Source organism: Piliocolobus tephrosceles, chromosome 5 (assembly GCF_002776525.5).
Source record: "Piliocolobus tephrosceles isolate RC106 chromosome 5, ASM277652v3, whole genome shotgun sequence".
In the NCBI taxonomy this organism is placed as follows: domain Eukaryota; kingdom Metazoa; phylum Chordata; class Mammalia; order Primates; family Cercopithecidae; genus Piliocolobus; species Piliocolobus tephrosceles.
The window spans coordinates 67,328,916-67,350,812 of NC_045438.1; the positions used below are offsets into that span (position 1 = coordinate 67,328,916).

Consider the following 21,897-nt stretch of genomic DNA (forward strand, 5'->3'; position numbering starts at 1 on the left):
AGTTCATGTACCTGGAACAAAGGCACTAATACAGTACTAGAAAGGTGGTGACGGATTTAAGAACAATTATGCCAATTTCCAATCTGTTTTACAGTAATGTTACAGAATTGGAGGAAGCTACTCCTGTACAACTTTGGAGGGTAGGAGGAGCAGGGCGTGAGAATTCCTTTCCAGGGGCTTACGAGTACGCCCAGTCGCTGCGTGGCTTCCCGCACACTCAGCTGCGCGCCCGCGTGGGCGTGGCCGGGGCGCCCCCAGCGTGACTCCGCCCAGGGCGCTTGGTTCAGCTAGCTGGAAACTACAGTTCCCAGAAGGCCGCGCGAGCCCGGGAGGGACGCGGCGGCGGTGGCAGCAGGAAAGGCGCGAGCGGAGGCGGCGGCGGGTATCCCCTGGTGGTCGGCCCGGCAGCAGCCGGGCCCCGGACGCAGGACGTGGCCCCAGGTAGCCCTTGCAGCTCAGTGCTGTAGCCAGGGCAAGCCCGCGCCTCCGCCTGCTGGACTGGCCCGGGCGAGATGTAGGGCGCTGGGTGCGGAGGCCGCCTGTGCGGCGGAGGATCGCGGAGGGCGCGCCGAGGATGGAGAGAGCGATGGAGCAACTCAACCGCCTTACGCGCTCTCTGCGCCGCGCGCGCACCGTGGAGTTGCCGGAGGGTGAGCGGGGTAGTGGGGCCGGGCTGGCCGCGGGGCGGGGGGCGGCCGGGGGTGGGGCAGGAACTCGGGACGCGTCAAGGTCGGGTGGAAAAAGTAACCGAACGCTGTGAAAACGCCCACTTTTACTTTCCAGAGCTGAGAGGCGGCCCCGGGCCCTGGACTCCCCTGGCCCGCCGCTCCCACCCCGGCAGGTGGGAGTTTGCGGGAGGAAACTGGGTTGGTGGGGGTTCCGCTGCTGGGAGGAGCGAGACAAAGGTCTCTCAACGTCTGTCGATTAGGGGTCTTGGAGGCAGGAATACCAGCCGGAGGCCCGAGACCCGGAGTCAGAAAACATCATAATTGCGAGTCATTTCACTGTCTCCGGGGATAGAGATGATCCAAAGATAATGTTTAAGCTGCATCAGGGGGGCCAGGCGGGCTTTTATTTTTGTTATTTTTTAAAATGTGGGGCACAGCCTTGTTTTGATAACAGGAAGACAAAGGGTTGTCAACCATCAAACAGATACTTTTAAAAGTACTGTGTGTGTAAACACAATACATTTTTCTTCAGTATGCATGCCTGATTTCGTTCTTCATTTATTCATCAGACTAGTATTGAGTGGGCTAGCTGGGAACTAGGACGCATCTGCAAATAGGGATAAGGCATGGTCCCTGAAGTTCAGGACTTTTAGTTCAGCGTTCCAGGGTTCCTTCAGAACAGGTAAAACTCTACTAATGACGAGAGAAAATAAGCAGTTTTGTTTGCAGCGTCAGGAATTCAGACGTTTTGGTGGTAATGGGAGATGGCAGTGCTGCTTCTAAGAAACTTTTGGCTCTTTATGCCCAAGTGAGAGAAGGGTTGGGAGGAGGTTATAGCTGGTGAATAGCTTTTTTCTTAATTGTAGTAGTTTATCTTATTTTTTCAAAATTCTCTTTGAATTGCTGCTGGGTGGTTTGTAGGATAGGGAAGGGGACCTTGGCAGACGGTCATGAAAGAAATGTGGGATTGGGTACTTCGGCGATAATTTTCTTTCTTGTATAGAGATGAGGTCTCACTATGTTCCCCTGGCTGGTCTTGAACTCCTAGGCTCAAGCGATCCGCACCCTGCTCCCCCCGCAAAGTGTTGGGATTACAGATGTGAGCCACCGCACCTGGCCTGGGGATAATCTTCTTGAGAAAATGGTCTCTAGTTTCTATTTAGAATTCAGATTTTGACAACTAGATTCAAGCTTCAACTTTTTCTTTATTTCCTTTCCAAATTCCACATTTGAATCCATTTCTTCAGTGCTATGTAAATCTTACTTATTTTTCGTAGTCAAATTATTGGTATAGGTTGATGAAGACTACATGTATAATTTATATTGTTTGAATCTCGATATTTTTTATGTAAATGTGATTTAGAAGACTTTGATAATGTTACTTGGTTTTAAAAGTAATGTAGTTTCATTGTAGAAAATTTGGAAAATAAAAATAGAAAAAGAAATGTCATTCCACCACCCAGTTATGAACAGTGTTACCATTGTTACTTCTTTCTCTTTCTCTCCCTAACAAGTTAACATCATATTGCATATAGCCTTTTATTTTGTGTTTAGAAAACATCCCAAATGTTTTCTTTCTCTATTTTTTTTTTTGAGACAGAATCTCACTGTGTTGCCCAGGCTGGAGTGCAGTGGCCCAATCTCCACTCACTGCAAGCTCCGCCTCCGGGGTTCACGCTGTTCTCCCGCCTCAGCCTTCCGAGTAGCTGGGACTACAGGCGCCCATCACCACGCCCGGCTAATTTTTTGTATTTTTAGTAGAGGCGGGGTTTCACCCTGTTGGCTAGGACAGTCTTGATCTGCTGACCTCGTGATCCGCCCGCCTCAGCCTCCCAAAGTGCTGGGATTACAGGCGTGAGCCTCGGTGACTGGCCCCAAATTTTTTTTTTTTTTTTTATATTCTTCAATATGCTTAATGACTTCGGAATTTGATAAGATGCACGTAACAAATGTTGAATCTAAATACTGTTTTTAAACTGATTTTATGAGAAACAGCTTTATATTGAAGACATAGTCTGCCTCTAAATACTTCCTTAGGATTAATTCTCTCAAGAAGAATGTCTACAATACATTTCTAAAGCTCAGCGTATCAGTTTCTCAACTTACTTCTTGGAAAGTTCCACCAGCAGTCTGAGAGTGCCCAGAAACTAGAGTTTGATAAGTAAAAGTAAAACTTTCCCACATATAGGCAAAAATGGCATCTTGTTTGCATTTGCTTTTCTTTGATTATAATGAATTTGTTCATTTTGTTACTTGAATTTAATTTATCTTTGTCTCTAAGTTCTGATGAGTATTTGAATTCTCTGAGCTTGGCTCTTTCAAGTATATCATACATGTAGGAATATATATATATATGATATATATATCATTCCTACTGATACAAATCCACATTTGTGCTTACATTTTTGTGCTTACATTTTAAGGACTGAATGGAAAAGAAACTGAGATGTCTCTAAATTTAAAAAATAATCAGTTTTGTTTTGTTTTGTTAGAATTCAATAATCAATAAGCATCTAATTACAACAAACTATTAAGCTTGTAAACTTTTTAGTCAGCTTGTACTCTAAAATTAACTTTGTTGCAAAGGTTGAAACTATAGATGTTTGATAAACTGAGTTGGATGCTATGTTTCCTTGATAAAAACCTGAGTATTACCCTAAGTAATGGAGTGCAGGTAGTTGAGTCACTCTAGGCAGGCCTAACACAGGCATATTCTTGAGAGAAAAAGAGGTGAAGAGTAAGAAATTACTTTAGGGATATGTATTCTTAGTAGTGTTTAAAAGGTGGAGGCCGGGTGCAGTGGCTCACGCCTGTAATCCCAGCACTTTGGGAGGCCAAGGTGGGTGGATCACCTGAGGTCCGGAGTGTGAGAACAGCTGGCTAACATGGTGAAACCTTGGCTCTACTAAAAATATAAAAAATTAGCTGGACGTGGTGGCGTGACTATAATCCCAGCTACTCGGGTGGCTGAGGCAGGAGAATTGCTTGAACCTGGGAGGTGGAGGTTGCAGTGAGCCGAGATCGCGTGACTGCACTCCAGCCTGGACATCAAGAGTGAAACTGAGCCTCAAAAAATAAATAAATAAATAAATAAAATAAAATAAAATAAAAATAAATAAATAAAAGGAAGGTGTATGTTGTTAGTGTATGTAAAGTTTAAACTACTATATAGTGAATGCAGTTTGTTTAATAAAATAATACAATTTGAGCCCATTTTAGCATTTGTGGTTAGGATAATTGTGTTTAAAAAAATTACTCCCATGTGATGGTTTGAAGAGAAATTGTATATAATTAATTGCTCTGAGCACCTTTTTTTTTTTTTTGGTAACAGTTGGGTTTTGAAACTGTAATGATAAAAATGGCAAACATGTCTAATAAAGTGAGAGATTAAAGTTTTCTTGTCACCCTGGAGACTTTAATTATATACCTAGTCCTAAAGGTGCCTTCAAGAATAGAGAAGGAAATATCTGGCAACAAATTTTATTCTGTCCTTTCTTAGTATAGTATTTCTTGGATAGTCTCCTTCTAGTACCACAGTTGTAGTTAGATTTATTTCTTCATACTTAACCTGTTAATGTATGTGACCTGTTTTTTTCTTTGGGTTAGATGTGACTTAAGATGTAAATCTAATTTTTATCTAAAAAATAAAAACCTTACAAATACAACCATTGTGAACCTTATTATGCTCACTAATGCTCACTTAAAATTATGCACTATCTTGATTTAAAATTTATCTCGATTTAAGTTTAAACCCACAAATAACAGTGTTTTTTATGACTTTATTATGGAGTGACTTAATGGAAATTCTCATGGTTTAGAAATTCAGATTTTTATTGGGACATGTGTTATTATATGAACAATAAAGAATGTTGTCATGCCAAGGGAGGCTTAGTGTAGTATTTTCAACTCCTAGTGGTGACTCATTGGTAATTTCTGAGAGCAATTAGTGGGTTGCAGTCAGCATTTAAAAAAATAAATATAAGATGATAAAACAGAGTCTATTTTACATATTAAGAATAGTATTCTGGCCGGGCACAGTGGCTCATGCCTGTAATCCCAGCACTTTGGGAGGCCTAGATGGGTAGATCATGAGGTCAAGAGATCAAGACAATCCTGGCCAACATGGTGAAACGCTGTCTCTACTAAAAATACGAAAATAAAAAATAAAAATAAAAATTAGCTGGGTGTAGTGGCATGAGCCTGTAATTCCAGCTACTTGGGAGGCTGAGGCAGGAGAATCTCTTGAACCCAGGAGGTGGAGGTTGCAGTGAGCTGAGATTGCGTCACTGCACTCCAGCCTGGAGACAGAGCAAGACTCCATCTCAAAAAAAAAAAAAAAAGAATAGTATTCTATTGTGGACCTTGTGGTTATGTGGTGTATACTGGGTGCATTGTAGGATATATTATCTTTTTATTTATTTATTTTTTTTTCGAGACGGAGTCTCACTCTGTTGCTCAGGCTGGAGTGCAGTGGCACGATCTTGGCTCATTGCAAGCTCTGCCTCCTGGGTTCATGCCATATTTCTGGCTCAGCCTTCTGAGTAGCTGGGACTACAGGTGCCCGCCACCGTGCCTGGCTAATTTTTGTAGTTTTAGTAGAGATGGGGTTTCACTGTGTTAGCCAGGATGGTCTTGATCTCCTGACCTCATAATCCGCCCACCTCGGCCTCCCAAAGTGCTGGGATTAGAGGCGTGAGCCACTGCACCCGGCCAGGACATATTATTTGTAGAGGCTCTGGAGTCAGGCATTTAATGCCACTGTTACACAGCTTGTTACTTAACTAGTACTTCAGTTTTCTCATTTGTAAAATGAAGATAATAGTACCTACTTCGTAGGGTGGTTGTGAGGAGAAAAGCAATGATACATGCAAAGTGTTTAGAAAAGTGCCTTTAAGATAATGGTTCTTAAATGTTAGTTATTAATAAGATTTAGTATTTTACTTTTATAGTGAAAAAGTTGTTGCATCTGCGTACTGAACTTGTGAATGTTGAGAAGGACTAAATTGCTTTTCATGTATACACTCACAGTAAAATAATGAACAAATATGTGAAGGAATATTGATAACTTTTTTCCATTGCCCCTATAAACAGCTCAGTTTATATTTCTAAACATATGAATTATGTTTTTCAAACACAATTATAATACCATTACTAGAGCCAATACAATTAACAGTAATTTTGTATTATCTTGAAATAAAATACCAAATCCATATACAGTTTGTCCTCGTCTCAAAAATTGTCTCAAAAATGTCCTTTTACAGTTGTTTTTTTTTTTGAATCACTATCCAGATAAGGGCCACATATTACATATGGTTGATGTTTCTCTTAAGGCTCTTAATCTATGACAGTTCCTCCTTTTAAAAAAAGTGTTTTTTAAAGTAATTTTAAACTTACAGAAAACTTGTATGAATAGCACAGAGTTCCTCCCATGTAACTTTCACTCACCTTTCCCTAAGGTTAACATCTTGTACAACCATAGTACAGTAGTCAAAAATAAGAAATTAACATTTGTATATACTATTAACTATACTACAGAGTTTATCAAAATTTCACCAGCTTTCCCACTAATGTCATTTAAGGATCCAATTCAGGATACCACATTGCCTTTAGTTATGTTTCTTCAGTGTCCTCTGAACTGATAGTACTTTAGTTTTTCTTTGTATTTAATGGTCTTGAGACTTTTAAAGAGGACCGATCAGGTGTTTTGTGGAATTCCCTTTAATTTGGGCTTATCTGACATTTTCTCATGATTAGATTGAAGTTATGCATTTTTGGCAAGAACAGTAGTCCACCTTTACCTGCAGCGTTGCTTTCCGAGGTTTCAGTTGCGGGAGGCACAGCACAGTATTTTGAGAGAGAGGGGAAGAGACCACATTCACGTAACTTTTATTACAATCTATAGTGTTATAATTGTCCTATTTTATTATTTATTGTTGTTAATCTCTTACTGTGCCCACTTTATAAATTAAACTTTATCATGTAAGGAAAAAAATCATATTCATAGGGTTTGTTACTATCCACGGTTTTAGGCATTGACTCCGGGTCTTGTAATATAGCCGCTGTGGATAAGGGAGGACTGCTGTACTACAAAAGTGATGTGTCCTCAGTGGCTCGTATCAGGAACTATATGATATTGAATACATATTATTTTTGGTGATGTTACCCTTTGTCAGTTGATTAAGATAGTATCTGCTGGGTTCTTCACTATAAATTTTCTTTTTCCTTTGTAATTAGTCAATATTTTTAAGAGGTACTCGATACTATGTAAATATCCTGTTTCTCCTTAAACTTTAACTATTAACTGAGCATCAGCATTAACTTTTAAATGACTGAGTGGGGGTTGTCAGGGTTTCGTCTTTGTAAATAATTTATTAAAAAGCATAAACCTCCAAAATACATTGAATTGAGAAATGACCCTTAGAAATATATAAAAATCAATTCAAAACACTAGCTAAAATGTACGTAAGTATAATATGGCATCATAGATGTTGATTTTTAACCTTTTCTTTTGGGTCATGTTTTTGCGAATTTGTTGTGTAAAGGGTCTCTCTTAGTCTGTTTTCTGCTGATATAACAATACCACAGACTGGATAATTTGTAAAGAAAACAAATATATTTCTCACAGTTCTGGAAGCTGGGAAGTCCAACAGCGTGGCATCAGCATCAAGTAAGAGTCATCCCATGGTAGAAGGCAGAAGGGTGAGAGAGGAAGGGCTAGAGGGAAGGGGACTGAACTTCACTATAACCCACTCCTGGATTAAACAGAATTAATCCATTCATGAAAGAAGAGCCCTCATGGCTCAATTGCCTCACCAAAGCCTCACCTCTTCACACTGCCGTAATAGCAACCACATTTCCAACAGATGAACTTTTGGCAGATGCATTCAAACCATAGCACATATGAATAAAAATATTGTGAGTAAAGTGATAAGTACAATAAAGACTTCTGTGCTCTTTCATAAAAGCTTCTAAACTAATTTCTTTTGTAATAATATTGACAAGAAGCCAGTATTGTGTATATTTAAGGTTTTATAATTATTTTAGCATATATATTTAATATTCATATATATTTAAATTTCCCCCAAAGTACATGTAAGTATGATAAAACATGATGCCTGTAAATACCTCTTTGGAAGTAAAATAAATTTCAATTGTTAAAGCTACAGAAAGGTTTTTGGATGATGATGCACAGGCTACCATACTACACTTAGAGAATTGTTTTTTGGTGGATAATGGGACCAAACCTTCTGAAGAATCAGTCTTTAATTTTCCTCAGAAGCTAAGCTCTTCTGTGATGATGTAAAAGGGATAAACAGTGGGGGGGATGAAAGATTCTGCACTATCATAAATTCTGAAATACCTTTAATATTCTGCATTATTCTTTCCTCCTTCTTCCTCTCCTTTTTGCTTTTTGTATAGAGTTAGGAAAATTCTAAATTAATCTTAAGTATCACCCCTTGGACAAAGTAGGGGATAAATGAACTCTTTCTGGTTTTTTTACTCAGATAATGAAACTGCTGTTTATACATTAATGCCAATGGTTATGGCTGATCAACACAGGTGAGTGCTTGTTTCAAAAATTTTTGCTTTTTAAGAAGCATACATTGTTCTAAATGTGTACTGCATGCCCACGCGTGCATGCTCGTGCACGCGCGTGCACACACACACACACACACACACAGTTTGGGCATAGATGTTATCCTGGGGCAAGTTATTTAACTTTTCTGTTATAATTTTGTGTGTGTGAAATAAGGAATAAGATTTTCCAAGATCTATATGAGCTGTAAAATTTTATGGTGAGAGATTTTCTTAATGAATATGGAGATATTAAGTATTTGGTTGGTCACTGACATGGAAAAATACGTTGTGATGATTTCTTTTGGAGGTCACTGCTGATCTTTATAGCAAAAGATTATGGCTGAGGGACAACTTAGTTCCCTTATGTGCTACTTACTTTTATGTTCCTTTTATTGATGTAGTGTTGACACTCTTTTACAGGGCTATATATGAAATACAATTGTTTGGCTTTGTGAGGGGGTCTTTAGACTTAAACCAGTCAGCTCTGACATGGCTAGCCACTGGATTTTTTGATATAATAACAATGTAAAGATAAACTATTTTGAAACAAGTTAAAATTTTTTAAAAAATTTCCTACCTGGTGTAATTAAAAAATGTTTTTTGTCTCATTTTCTTTATTTGGTCAGAATTAATATAGCTAGGCTCAACTTTTGGCAAGGGGAACAGCCAGGCCTACACCCTTTGTTTCTCAAGAATCTAAGGAAAGCTAAAGCCAACTTACTCTGTTGTGTATCCTAAGAGCAGGTAACATAGGACTATCCAAGTGGCAGATGAGGAAACCTTCAGCACCAGCTTATTGGCCAAGGCAGTTGGTTTTTGGATGATACTGTGCTGGCTAACATACTAAGAGAATAGTGCACTATTTTGTGGTGGGTGTGGGACAGAACCTGAAGAATCTAGTAAGAGTAGCTGGGCTGGGCAGGGTGGCTCATGCCTGTAATCCCAGCACTTTGGGAGGCCGAGGCGGGCGGATCACGAGTTCAAGAGATAGAGACCATCCTGGCCAACTTGGTGAAACCCCTTCTCTACTAAAAATACAAAAATTAGCCAGGCGTAGTGGCACGTGCTGGTAGTCCCGGCTACTCGGGAAGCTGAGGCAGGAGAATTGATTGAACCAGGGAGGTGGAGGTTGTAGTGAGCCAAGATCTCGCCACTGTACTCCAGCCTGGTGACAGAGCAAGACTCTGTCTCAAAAAACAAACAGCAAACAGAGTAGCTAAAGAGCTTTTAACTTGATCTATTATGTTTTTAAAAACTTTTTTTACACATTGATTCCTCTTTTTTATTTTTGCATAGGTCTGTTTCTGAACTACTATCAAATTCAAAATTTGATGTCAATTATGCGTTCGGACGTGTGAAAAGAAGCTTGCTTCACATTGCAGCAAAGTAAGACTAAAGATATTTTGAGTTAAACTCTGATCTAGAGCAAGGATCAGTAAGCTTTGAATAGTGTTGTCACATAATATTTGTGGGGAGAGATGAGAACAGACAGCTGAGTGTTGTTTATCCTATTTGTGGGCGTGGTGTGCTATCTGTTCTCTCTCTACACTGTTAACTTTGGGATTGTATGTAAATCTTTGCCTTAGCTTGTTTTATACCAGATCAGAGTAGGTTAGACATGGAGATTGTCTTTCCTGGATATACTTAATGGTGCAGTTCACCAAAATTTTCTTTTTATCCCAGCAATATGATATTTTATATGTGTCTGCAGATGAAGTAATTGGCTTTATATTTTTTACATAGGTGGGAGAATGATTTTTATCTACAGTCTTCTAGTATGTAATCAATCAGTTAACTAATTGGTACCTATCCTCTTTTCAGGATTTAGGTAGGTGTGTTGAAATTAATTGTTCATGAATAATTTGGCTTATGAAAGACCAGAAAGTTGAAAGTACCATATGGTTTCTTTGAAGTATTTGAATTTCTCAAATACTTTATAATTTTCATAGTAGAATGGACCCATCTTGAAAGTAGAGAATGTTTACTATTTGTGTCAGACGTTAACTCAAATTACAGGTAAAAATAATGTGTTTAAAAGGCCATGCACAGGGGCTCACACCTGTAATCCCACACTTTTGGGAGGCCGAGGTGGGTAGATCACTTTAGGTCAGGAGTTCGAGACCAGCCTGGCCAACGTGGTTAAACCCCATCTCTACTAAAAATACAAAAAATAGCCAGGTGTGCTGACATGCACTTGTCATCCCAGCTACTTGGGAGGCTGAGGCAAGAGAATTGCTTGAACCCTGGAGGCTGAGGTTGCAGTGAGCCAAGATCATGCCACTGCTTTCCAGACACAGCAAGACTCTGTCGCAAAAAAAAAAAAAAGAAAAAAAAAAATGGCCGGGCGCGGTGGCTCACACCTGTAATCCCAGCACTTTGAGAGGCCGAGGCGGGTGGATCTTGACGTCAGGGGATCGAGACCATCCTGGCTAACACAGTGAAACGCCGTCTCTACTAAAAATACAAAAAAATTTAGCTAGGCATGGTGGCAGGAGCCTGTAGTCCCAGCTACTCGGGAGGCTGAAGCAGGAAAATGGTGTGAACCTGGGAGGTGGAGCTTGCAGTGAGCCGAGATCGAGCTACTGCACTCCAGCCTGGGCAACAGAGGGAGACTCTGTCTCAAGAAAGAAAAAAAAATGTGTTTAAGGCCGGGCATGGTGGCTCACACTGGTGAACCCAGCACTTTGGGAGGCCGAGGTAGGAGGATTGCTTGAGTTCAGGAGTTTGAAATTAGCTTGGGCAACATAATGAGGCCTCTTCTCTAAGGAAAAAAAAAAAAAAATTACCAAATTGTGGTGGCTCAAGCTTGTAAGTCCCAGTTACTTGGGAGGCTGAGGTGGGAGGATTGCTTGAGCCCAGGAGGTCAAGGCTGCAGTGAACTGTGATGGCGCCACTGCACTTCAGCATGGGCGACAGAGTGAGACTCTGTCTGAAAAACCAAAAGAAAATTGTGTTTAATAGAATATTTTGTTTTTTAATTAAAGTACATTAAGTATGGTTGTATGTTGAATGTATCTGAACTGTCTTTTAATATTGTTTTAGTTGTGGATCGGTGGAATGTTTGGTTTTGCTGTTAAAGAAAGGAGCAAATCCTAACTATCAAGATATTTCAGGCTGTACACCCCTTCATCTGGCAGCAAGAAATGGGTAACTATTTAGTTTTCTTAAGTGGTTTAAGTTGTATTATCAGTTATTCAAGGCACTTTGCCTTGGTTTAATGATTCATCCCGCACCCCCAATATTTACCTTGGGAAAAACTGCAATAATGATGTGTATTTTTTATTTTCTATAATTTTTTTTGTCTCCCAAAGATATTATTGATGATACTGTTCTTCTTGATAGTGGATCTTGGGTCATTATATTCAGTTTTAAAATAGCTCTCATATTTAGTAATTCATTAGATTGCTCACTGATTTTCTTCTTGGAAATATATGTGGAAGTTCATTATTACTTGTATTATAGTGACATTGTATTTTCTGAAAAGCATAATTTTCAGCTCTATTTTAGTGTGCTTTTTTTCTGCTAATCTTTTGCCACTCCTAACTCTGTGGCTCATTTTGCAAATTGCTTGTTTAGTTAATTTTATTAATGGAATTGTACACAGACTTAAGATATTGTACACAGTTTATTTGTAATTATTTGTGGATAAGCTGTACCAGAGTAATCTTCCTAGATACTAGGGTAGTTTACTCCTTTTAGTGCTAACATTAGTTTTTATTTGGTCTGAGAAATCAGACAAAAATGATTGGAATTATGTTTAAAACGAAAATAAGTAGTTTTTGATTCAGGACTTGAAGAACTTATATTTTATAAACTTACTTTTTTATTTTTTTTTTTGAGATGGAGTCTCACTCTGTCGCCAGGCTGGAGTGCAATGGTGCAATCTCGGCTCACTGCAACCTCTGTCTCCTAGGTTCAAGCGATTCTCCTGCCTCAGTCTCCCGAGTAGCTGGGATTACAGGCACGTGCCACCACACCCAGCTAATTTTTGTATTTTTAGTAGAGATGGGGTTTCACCATGTTGGCCAGGATGGTCTCGATCTCCTGACCTCAGGTGATCCGCCCACTTCGGCCTCCCAAAGTGCTGGGATTACAAGCGTGAGCCACTGCATCCAGCCTAAACCCTTTCAAACACTGTAAAACTTCTTTATGGAGTCCAGGCCTGTAATCCCAGCCTTTTGGGAGGCCAGGGCGGGCAGATCATCTGAGGTCAGGAGTTTGAGACCAGTCTGACCAACTTTTGAGTTGAGACAGTGGTGAAACCCTGTCTCTACTAAAAAATACAAAATTAGCCAGGCTTGGTGGCGCATGCCTGTAATCTTAGCTACTTAGGAGGCCGAGGCATGAAAATTGCTTGAGCCTGGAGGCTGAGGCATGAGAATTGCTTAAGTGCCCGGGAGAGCTAGGTTGCAGTGAGTGGAGATTGTGCCATTGCATTCCAGCCTGGACAACAGAGGGAAATTCTGTCTCAAAACAACAACAAAAAACTCAAAAAAACTTCACTGTGGACATGGTGTACAAATATATGGTGTCTGTTTTTTCTTTTTTTAATTACTCTTGAAGATATTTTTGTTTTCTATTCTTAACTGTGCTTCTAGATATTTGAGTTGACTGCCTAATAAGATGGATATGGGAGCTAAAATTGTCCATTACATCAATCTGAAGCCAAATTTTTGCATATAAAGATTAAAATAGAACAAAAAAGACAGCTATAGTGGTGCCTAGGTTGGACAGGGGAAAGGCATAGTCTGTTGACCCTTTCTGATCTGCCGTATTTCCTGATTTAGCATGTGAGCCAGTTTAATTGTCCACTGTTCTCATAGGTAACAATGTGCTGATTAAACAGTTGTTTTTATAATTAGCCATGTTAGGTATCTTGTAGTGTGTCACACCCAAGGTCATAGAGTAAATCATTCATTCCCTTGCTGAATTGATCTCAGGTCTAGGTACGTTATCCCAAGTGTTGATAGGGTATTGATAAAGGTCTTGAAAGGGTTACATGTAGGAAAATATCTTAGTACTGTGTTTCAACAACCGTGTTAATGAAAGGAGAGATTAGTGCAGAGCAGGGATAAAAACTCTGCTGTCATTTCAGTAGGCGACTGAGTCTTAAGACTTCAGTGTGAGGAGCAAGAAATAGGTCTTAGACTTGAAAGACAGGATGTTCTTGGTCTGCTGAAAAGAATTTTCATGTACTGTTTTTCAGAAACAAAGTGGCACAGAGAAAATATAGTTTTGATCACTCTGTCAACAGTGATTGAAGCCATTACATTTTAAAGGTGAAGGAATATGGCAGATATTAAATGATTCACATAGCCATTCAGCAAGAAGAAAAGGAATAAAAAGAATTGATGACCCTCTCTTTAATTTGGATGCCTTTCTGTTTCTATAAAGATGACTCTTGACTTTCAATACTTAAATATTTTGGTTTTTATTATTTATTGAGTGGAAGCCTTGTACAACTTAGAGGTGCTCGATGTTTGCTAAGTGACTTGAGTACTTCCTGTAGTAGCTGATGTTTTCAGAAATAGCTTTTTTACTATAATTTCTTTATGAGTTCACATTTATCCATACTGAAGTAGAAGTTGTAGTAGAGTTCTTCCCATTTTGTTGGTCCATCTGCATTTTGGGGCCAGCTTTTTGTTTTGTTCCCTCAGCTATCATCAGATGGCTGCTGTATTTCTCCTGACCTGCTTTAGCATTTTTCTCTTTGCTATTAGTGGTGTATTGGATTGTCCTCTTTTCCAAAAGAAGCCCCATTAAGCTTCCACAGAGCACTTGGGTGACTGGTCCCTGTGTAATTTTGGTTGCCATAAGCTCCCTATAATTGGTGCAGTATCTGAGCAGGAATATAGTTGCTTCTTTGTACAGGGGGATTCAGCATTGCTCATGCTTATGTGAGAATGTTAAAAGGAGAGGCTTTGAAATAGTGTGTATTCTTAGGTTGTGTTTTAGTCAGATTTGAAAGAAGACTTTTTCTTTATTTTTTGGGTGATAATGAGCTCATAAAGGGTAGGGCCCATTTGTTACATAATATTTTAGTTCTGTTAGCAAAATAGCCACTTATTTATTGGATTGATTTGACTTATTCAGATTCTGGAAAATAGTAATAATGATTGTTCAATAAGAAAGATAGGATATATTTCTCTCCTATATTCCCTGTACCTTTTGCAATTTATTTTTGGGAGGAAAAGCATTATAGATTACTGCTTTTCTTCAACAACCCCTACAATAAACACTTTTTTGGGCCTATTTCCCTGGCCCATTCCTACCTAATTATTTATTTTGGCATTATTGGCTTAGGCCAATGGTCCATAATAGGCTTCTGAAAGGTTTTAGAAATCTACACATATGGGTATAGACACACGAACACACGTTTAAACAATGCATTTATTTTAATGGGACTATCTGGTCTGTGGTCTCATGATTATTGAATATTTATTTCTTAAGGTTTTCCTAATAGTGTGTTAGATAAAGGAACTCTGTAAATGTTTGATCTTAAAAGTTTACCCAGAGCTTTATTTTCTTCAGTTTCTTTGATTATAATGCTAATTTTAAGTGACATTTAACTTCATTACAAGTACAACAGACACATGAAAAAATGCTCATCATCACTCGCCATCAGAGAAATGCAAATCAAAACCACAATGAGATACCATCTCACACCAGTTAGAATGGCAATCATTAAAAAATCAGGAAACAACAGGTGTTGGAGAGGATGTGGAGAAATAGGAACACTTTTACACTGTTGGTGGGATTGTAAACTAGTTCAACCATTATGGAAAACAGTATGGCAATTCCTCAAGGATCTAGAACTAGATGTACCATATGACCCAGCCATCCCACTACTGGGTATATACCCAAAGGATTATAAATTATTCTACTACAAAGACACATGCACACATATGTTTATTGCGGCGCTATTCACAATAGCAAAGACTTGGAATCAACCCAAATGTCCATCTGTGACAGACTGGATTAAGAAAATGTGGCACATATACACCATGGAATACTATGCAGCCATAAAAAAGGATGAGTTTGCGTCCTTTGTAGGGACATGGATGCAGCTGGAAACCATCATTCTTAGCAAACTATCACAAGAAGAGAAAACCAAACACTGCATGTTCTCACTCATAGGTGGGAACTGAACAATGAGTTCACTTGGACTCAGGAAGGGGAACATCACACACTGGGGCCTATCATGGGGAGGGGGGAGGGGGGAGGGATTGCATTGAGGAGTTATACCTGATATAAATGATGAATTGATGGGTGCTGACGAGTTGATGGGTACAGCACACCAACATGGCACAGGTATACATATGTAACAAACCTGCACATTATGCACATGTACCCTAGAACTTAAAGTATAATAAAAAAAAAAGTAAAAATAGCTAAAAGTCTGTCTAAAAAAATAAAAAAAAAAAAAAAAAAAAAAAAAATCAAGAAAAGTAACTTGTCAGTTCTGTTTTCTTAAAAGTTTTATTCAGTCAATGAGAATTTTAGCTATTGATTTACAAGATTGAATATTAATAATCAGTTTTATTGAGAGCTACTATGAGCCTGGCTATCCTTAGTACTGAGTTGATTAAAGAAATATGATATAATCCATGGTATGAAGATGTTTATGATCTAGTTGGATAAATAGTAATATATTCATATATACTGTATACTCTGCCATTCAAAGTAATGGCAGAAACCACCATTACTTTTGCACCAACCTCATATTATGTTACTACTATACTTATTATATAATATGTATACAATACATATGTATTATATATACACACTATAGTGTATATATTACTGTTTACTCACTGGACTATTTACCAGTGAACTATACACTTAAAAATGGTTTTGATAGGGGCCAGGCGTGGTGGCTCACGCCTGTAATCCCAGCACTTTGGGAGGCCGAGGCAGGCGGATAGTCTGAGGTCAGGAGTTCAAGACCAGTCTGGCCAGCATGGTGAAACCCAGTTTCTACTAAAAATATGAAAAATTAGCTGGGCCTGGTCGTGGATACCTATAATCCCAGCTACTCAGGAGGCTAAGGCAGGAGAATTGCTTGAATCCAGGAGGCGGAGGTTGCAGTGAGCTGAAATTGTGCCATTGCACTCTAGCCTGGGCAACAAAAGCGAAACTCTGTCTCAAAAAAAAAAAAAAAAAGGTTGTGATGAAGGCTGGGTGCAGTGGCTCATGCATGTAATCCGCACTTTGGGAGGCTGAGGGGGTGGATCACCTGATGTCAGGAGTTCGAGACCAGCTTGGCCAATATAGTGAAACCCCGGGTTTACTAAAAGATACAAAAATTAGTCAGGCTTGGTGGCAGGCACCTGTAATCCCAGCTACTCAGGAAACTGAGACAGGAGAATTGCTTGAACTCGGGAGGTGGAGGTTGCAGTGAGCCGAGATGGCGTCACTGCACTCCAGCCTGGGCAACACAAAGCGAAACTCTGTCTCAAAAAAAAAAAAAAATGTTTATGATGGGCCGGTCACAGTGGCTCATGTCTGTAATCCCCGCACTTTGGGAGGCCGAGGCGAGCGGATCACGAGGTCAAGAGATCAAGACCATCCTGGCCAACATGGTGAAACCCCGTTTCTACTAAAAATACAAAATTAGCTGGGCATGGTGGCGCATGGCTGAAATCCCAGCTACTCGGAAGGCTGAGGCAGGAGAATCACTTGAACCCGGGGGGAGGAGGAGGTTGCGGTGAGCCAAGAGCCGCCACTGCACTTCAACCTGGTGACAGAGCAAGACTCTGTCTCAAAAAAAAAAGTTATGATGGCAAATTTTATATGTATTTTACCACAGTACAAATAACTGAAAAAAAATGAAGAGTCTCTGCATCCCCCCCTCATCCCCCAGTGAGTAGAGGGATGCAAAGACATGCATTTCATCGATATTCTGAGTATGATTTTATAGCATCTTAGTGTTACCTTTTAAATATTTTGCTGACAAGAATGTAGGATACAATGTTGAGACATCATTTTTCTCTATTCATTCACCTTCCATTATACTTGTATTTTGTTATGTTTCTGATGAATATTACTGTTTCATGAACTTAGTCAATACTAGAAATTTCTCTACAGTTTGAATGATGATTTGTCCCAATGATATGAAAACCTGACTGTGTCATTGTTTTCTCCTGTAATCTTTGAATCATAGAAGCAGTTTTGTATTTTGCCTCAAGTAGTGTTTATTTAAATATTGCAGATATCACTTGATATTACAGATAAAGATGTTATGATGTTCTCAGCTGTTATTGATTATAGTTAATATTTCAGTAAATTATTTATCATTTGCATGTTTTTTTTAGTACCAGTTATCTATGACTCTTTTTTCTTTTCAGGCAGAAGAAATGTATGAGTAAATTATTAGAATATAGTGCTGATGTCAACATTTGTAATAATGAAGGCCTTACAGCAGTAAGTGCTATCAATTTCATCTAATGTTTTAAAAGTACGTTTTAGAAAATGATATTGAATGTGAGAGTTTGGCAAAGTGTAGTACAAGTGTTTCTGCAAGTTACTTTTTTTTGAGACAGAGTCTCACTCTGTCACTCAGGCTGGAGTGCGGCGATGTAATTTCTGCTCACTGCAGTCTCCACCTCCTGGTTCAAGCGATTCTTGTGCCTCAGCCACCCAAGTATCTGGGATTACAGGTGTGCACCACCATGCCCAGATAATTTTTGTATTTTTAGTAGAGATGGGGTTTCACCATGTTGGCCAGGCTAGTTTCTTACTTCTGGCCTCAAGTGATTCACCTGTCTTGGCCTCCCAAAGTGCTGGGATTATAGGCGTGAGCCACCACACCTGGCCTGTGTTACTTCTTTATAGGGATTAAGAAGGTGTAGAATGATTTGAGATCAAGTTTTTAGCAATATTAAGATAAGTTATGGCTCACTGTATTTCTCTCTTCTCCTTTTTAAGTTTATAACTTTCATTTATTTTGAAGTTTATTCCCCTAGCCTTTGTTACTGACTTTTAACATTTTGTCCTATTATTAAACTTATATTTTATATAAAGTAGTATTGGCCATTTTGCCATACCACTTTCTTTGGAAAAATAAGTTTATATATTTTTGAATCACATGGAGATGGTATGGGATATTGCTGAAGAGATTGTTGAAGTCCCAAAGTTTTAACCAAATTGTCATTATTTAGTGGAGCGTTATTTATTTTAGAAGTAGAGATAACAGGCTGGGCGCAGTGGCTCATGCCTGTAATCCCAGCACTTTGGGAGGCCGAGTCAGGCGGATCACGAGGTCAGAAGATCGAGACCATCCTGGATAACATGGCGAAACTCCGTCTCTACTAAAAATACAAAAAATTAGCCGGGCGTGATGGCACATGCCTGTAGTCCTAGCTACTCAGGAGGCTGAGGCAGGAGAATGATGAGAACCCGGGAGGCGGAGCTTGCAGTGAGCCGAGATCGTGCCACTGCACTCCAGCCTGAGCGACAGAGCGTGACTCTGTCTCAGAAAAATAAATAAATAAATAAATAGGAAGTAGAGATAACATAGAATTATGTTACTGTTGAGCAGTTGATTTGAAATCATGGCAGAAAATGTTGTTTTATTTATTATACATTCCTTTGATAGTATTTATATTTTGAATCTTTTAATTTGTGAATAGAGAATAATATTGAATGTTTACTTACCTTGCTGATTTTCAAGGCCTTTATGATTAAAAATTGGGGGATGAGGTATAGAAAAACAACTTTCCTAAGATTTTGAATGGCTTATTATAGAATAAACTCAATCACGATTATTATATGGAGTCTACAATTCCTATAAAAATTCAGATTTTGTTATTTTTAATAATATAATACCACCTATTCTGTAAGGAAAGACTGTATTCTGAATATCCGTAGGATGCTTAGTGACATGGTAGGTGCAACACAGCGTTATGAAACCCTAGAAATGACATATATCTTTCCTTAGGACACTAACCAGTTTAGGCATGATGGTTCAGTGTTAATATAATCTGTTTTAATTGCATAAGATTTTATCTGTTAATTTCTTCCCTTCTTTCCTGTACTTTAAGGGAGGTGGAATAGTAAATTTGTAAAAATAAAATTTTTATTTAACAAAATTATTCATGTATGTATTTAAAGAATCAAATATTCTACATGGCTTGTGGAAAACAGTCTTTTGGCCTTCCTCCCCAACCTCCAAACTTCCCACTCCCTAAACAACTTCTCTCAACCAATTTTTTTTTTTTTTTTTTTGAAACAGTCTCGCTGTTTCCCAGGCTGGAGTGCAATAGCACAATCCCGGCTCACTGCAGTTTCCACCTCACGGGTTCAAGTGCTTCTCTTGCCTCAGCCTCCCTAGTAGCTGGGATTATAGGCACTGCTACCATGCCCAGCTAATTTTTTTTGTTTTTTGAGACAGAGTTTCACTCTTGTTGCCCAGGCTAGAGTGCAATGGTGCTATCTTGGCTCTCTGCAACCTCCGCCTACCAGGTTCAAGAGATTCTCCTGCCTCAGCCTCCCGAGTAGCTGGGATTACAGGCATGTGCCACCATGCCTGGCTAATTTTGTATTTTTAGTAGAGATGGGATTTCTCCATGTTGGTCAGGCTGGTCTTGAACTCCTGACCTCGGGTGATCGCCTGCTTCGGCCTCCCAAAGTGCTGGGATTACAGGTGTGAGCCACCACGCCCGGCTAATTTTGTATTTTTAGTAGAGACAGGTTTTCTCCATATTGGTCAGGCTAGTGTTGAACACCCGACCTCAGGTGATCCACCCCCCTTTGGCCACCTGAAGTGCTGGGGTTACAGGTGTGAGCCACTGCGCCCCGCCTCTCTCAGCTATTTTAATGGATTTTAAAATGTTGTCTCTGTATATTTAAATAGCATGCTAAATGCTACTTCTTGGTTTTTTGGTTTTAGGCATCGCATGTTGACTTTCTGGGAGATGAGGCTATTGTTCTCTTTTTCAGCCCCTCCTCCCACCCTGTCATCACTTTACCCTTGTATCCCTCCAATAAAAATTATTGTAATTTTAGTTAGATCATTTTTGTGTGTTTTTATATTTTTGACTACATGAAAACTATTCATAGTTAAGCCAAATAGTTGGTTATAGTTGCTTTCCTTTCTTGTATGACATTTTATTTTCCTGTAGTTAATGATTGTCTTTTTTAAAAATTAAGATAATAGCAGATTCACATGCAGTGCTAAGAAATAATAGAGAGAGAGAGATGCCCTGCACTTTTTGCCTAGTTTCCTCCAGTGGTAACATTTTGCAAAATTATAGTATAATATTACAATAAGGTCATGGACATTGATAAAATCCATCTTACTGAGATTTCCTCAGTTTTATTTTATTTTATTTTATTGAGGCAGAATCTCGCTCTGTTGCCCAGGCTGGAGTACAGTGGTGCAATCTCAGCTCACTGCAACCTCCACCTCCTGCGTTCAAACAATTGTCCTGCCTCGGTCTCCCAAGTAGCTGGGACCACAGGCGTGTGTCACCATGCCCAGCTAATTTTTGCACTTTTACTAGAGATGGGGTTTCACCATGTTGGTCAGGCTGGTCTTGAGCTCCTGACCTCAGGTGATCTACCTGCCTTGGTCTTCCAAAATACTGGGATTACAGGTGTGAGCATCCGTGCTTGGCCTTCTTCAGTTTTAATTGTATGTGTGTGTATGTTTATGTATTTTAAGTTCTATTCATTTTTATTACCTGTGTAGGCTACCTGTGTAGTTTTATTACCTGTACATGGTAGATTTTCACCACCATAGTCAATATTGTGAACATTTCTAACACCACAGAGATATGTCATGTTGCCCTTTTGTAACCATACCTTTCCCTTTGTCCTTCATATCCCATGGCTAACCTATAGCAACCATTAATTTGTTTTCCATTAGTCATTTTAGGAATGTTACAGAGATGGAATTATATTGTGTGGAACCTTTGGGGATTGGGTTTTTTTTTTTTTTTGTCATATTCCCTGGAGACTTACCTAGGTTATACTTATCAATAGTTTGTTCCTTTATAATGCTGAATAGTATTCCATCCAGTAGTGGATATACCACCATTTGTTTGACTATTTACCTGTTAAAAGACATTTGGGTCACTTCTAGTTTGGGGCTATTATGAGTAAAGCTGTTAAAAACATTAGGGTACACATTTTTGTGTGGACATAAGTTTTTGTTTTTCTGGGATAAATGTCCAGGAATGTAGTTGTTTTCCGTAGTGGCTATACTAATTCACATTCCCACCAACAGTGTATGACAGTTCCTGTTTCTTGACATCCTCGCCAACATTTCTTATTGCCTGTCTTTTGGATATAAACCATTTTAACAGGGGTGAGATGATACCTCATTGTAGTTTCTTTGGTGATCAGTGATGTTGAGCACCTTTTTATGTACCTGTTTTCCATTTGTATGTCTTCTTTTGAGAAGTGTCTACTCAGATCTTTCATTCTTTTTTTAATCAAAAATTTTTTTATTACTATAGAGTTGTTTGAGTTTGTTATATATTCTGGTTCTTAATCCCTTGTCAGATGGATAGTTTGCAGTTATTTTCTCCTATTTTGTGGATTGTTTCTTTACTTTGTTGATTGTTTCCTTTCCTGTGCAGAAGCATTTTAACTTGAAGCGATCCCGTTTGTCCATTTTTGCTTTGGTTACTTTTGCTTTTACTCTAAA

The 21,897-nt window shown here is 39.1% G+C and overlaps 1 protein-coding gene across 4 annotated transcripts in view; it reads left to right on the forward strand.

The window, feature by feature from the left end:
• The first annotated feature begins 309 nt into the window (after positions 1-309).
• Positions 310-21,897, forward strand: part of HACE1 (HECT domain and ankyrin repeat containing E3 ubiquitin protein ligase 1) — a 123,949-nt gene continuing 102,361 nt past the window's right edge. For 2 of the 4 annotated variants that reach the window (XM_023205917.2, XM_023205918.3), the window contains exons 1-5: positions 310-650; positions 8,174-8,228; positions 9,543-9,632; positions 11,289-11,393; positions 17,594-17,669. In XM_023205917.2, coding sequence (XP_023061685.1) covers positions 575-650; positions 8,174-8,228; positions 9,543-9,632; positions 11,289-11,393; positions 17,594-17,669 — 402 coding nt within the window. In that variant the 5' untranslated portion in view covers positions 310-574. The remainder of the gene's footprint in view (positions 651-8,173; positions 8,229-9,542; positions 9,633-11,288; positions 11,394-17,593; positions 17,670-21,897) is intronic. The other 2 variants (XM_026454415.1, XM_023205919.2) reach the window with 2 other exon arrangements.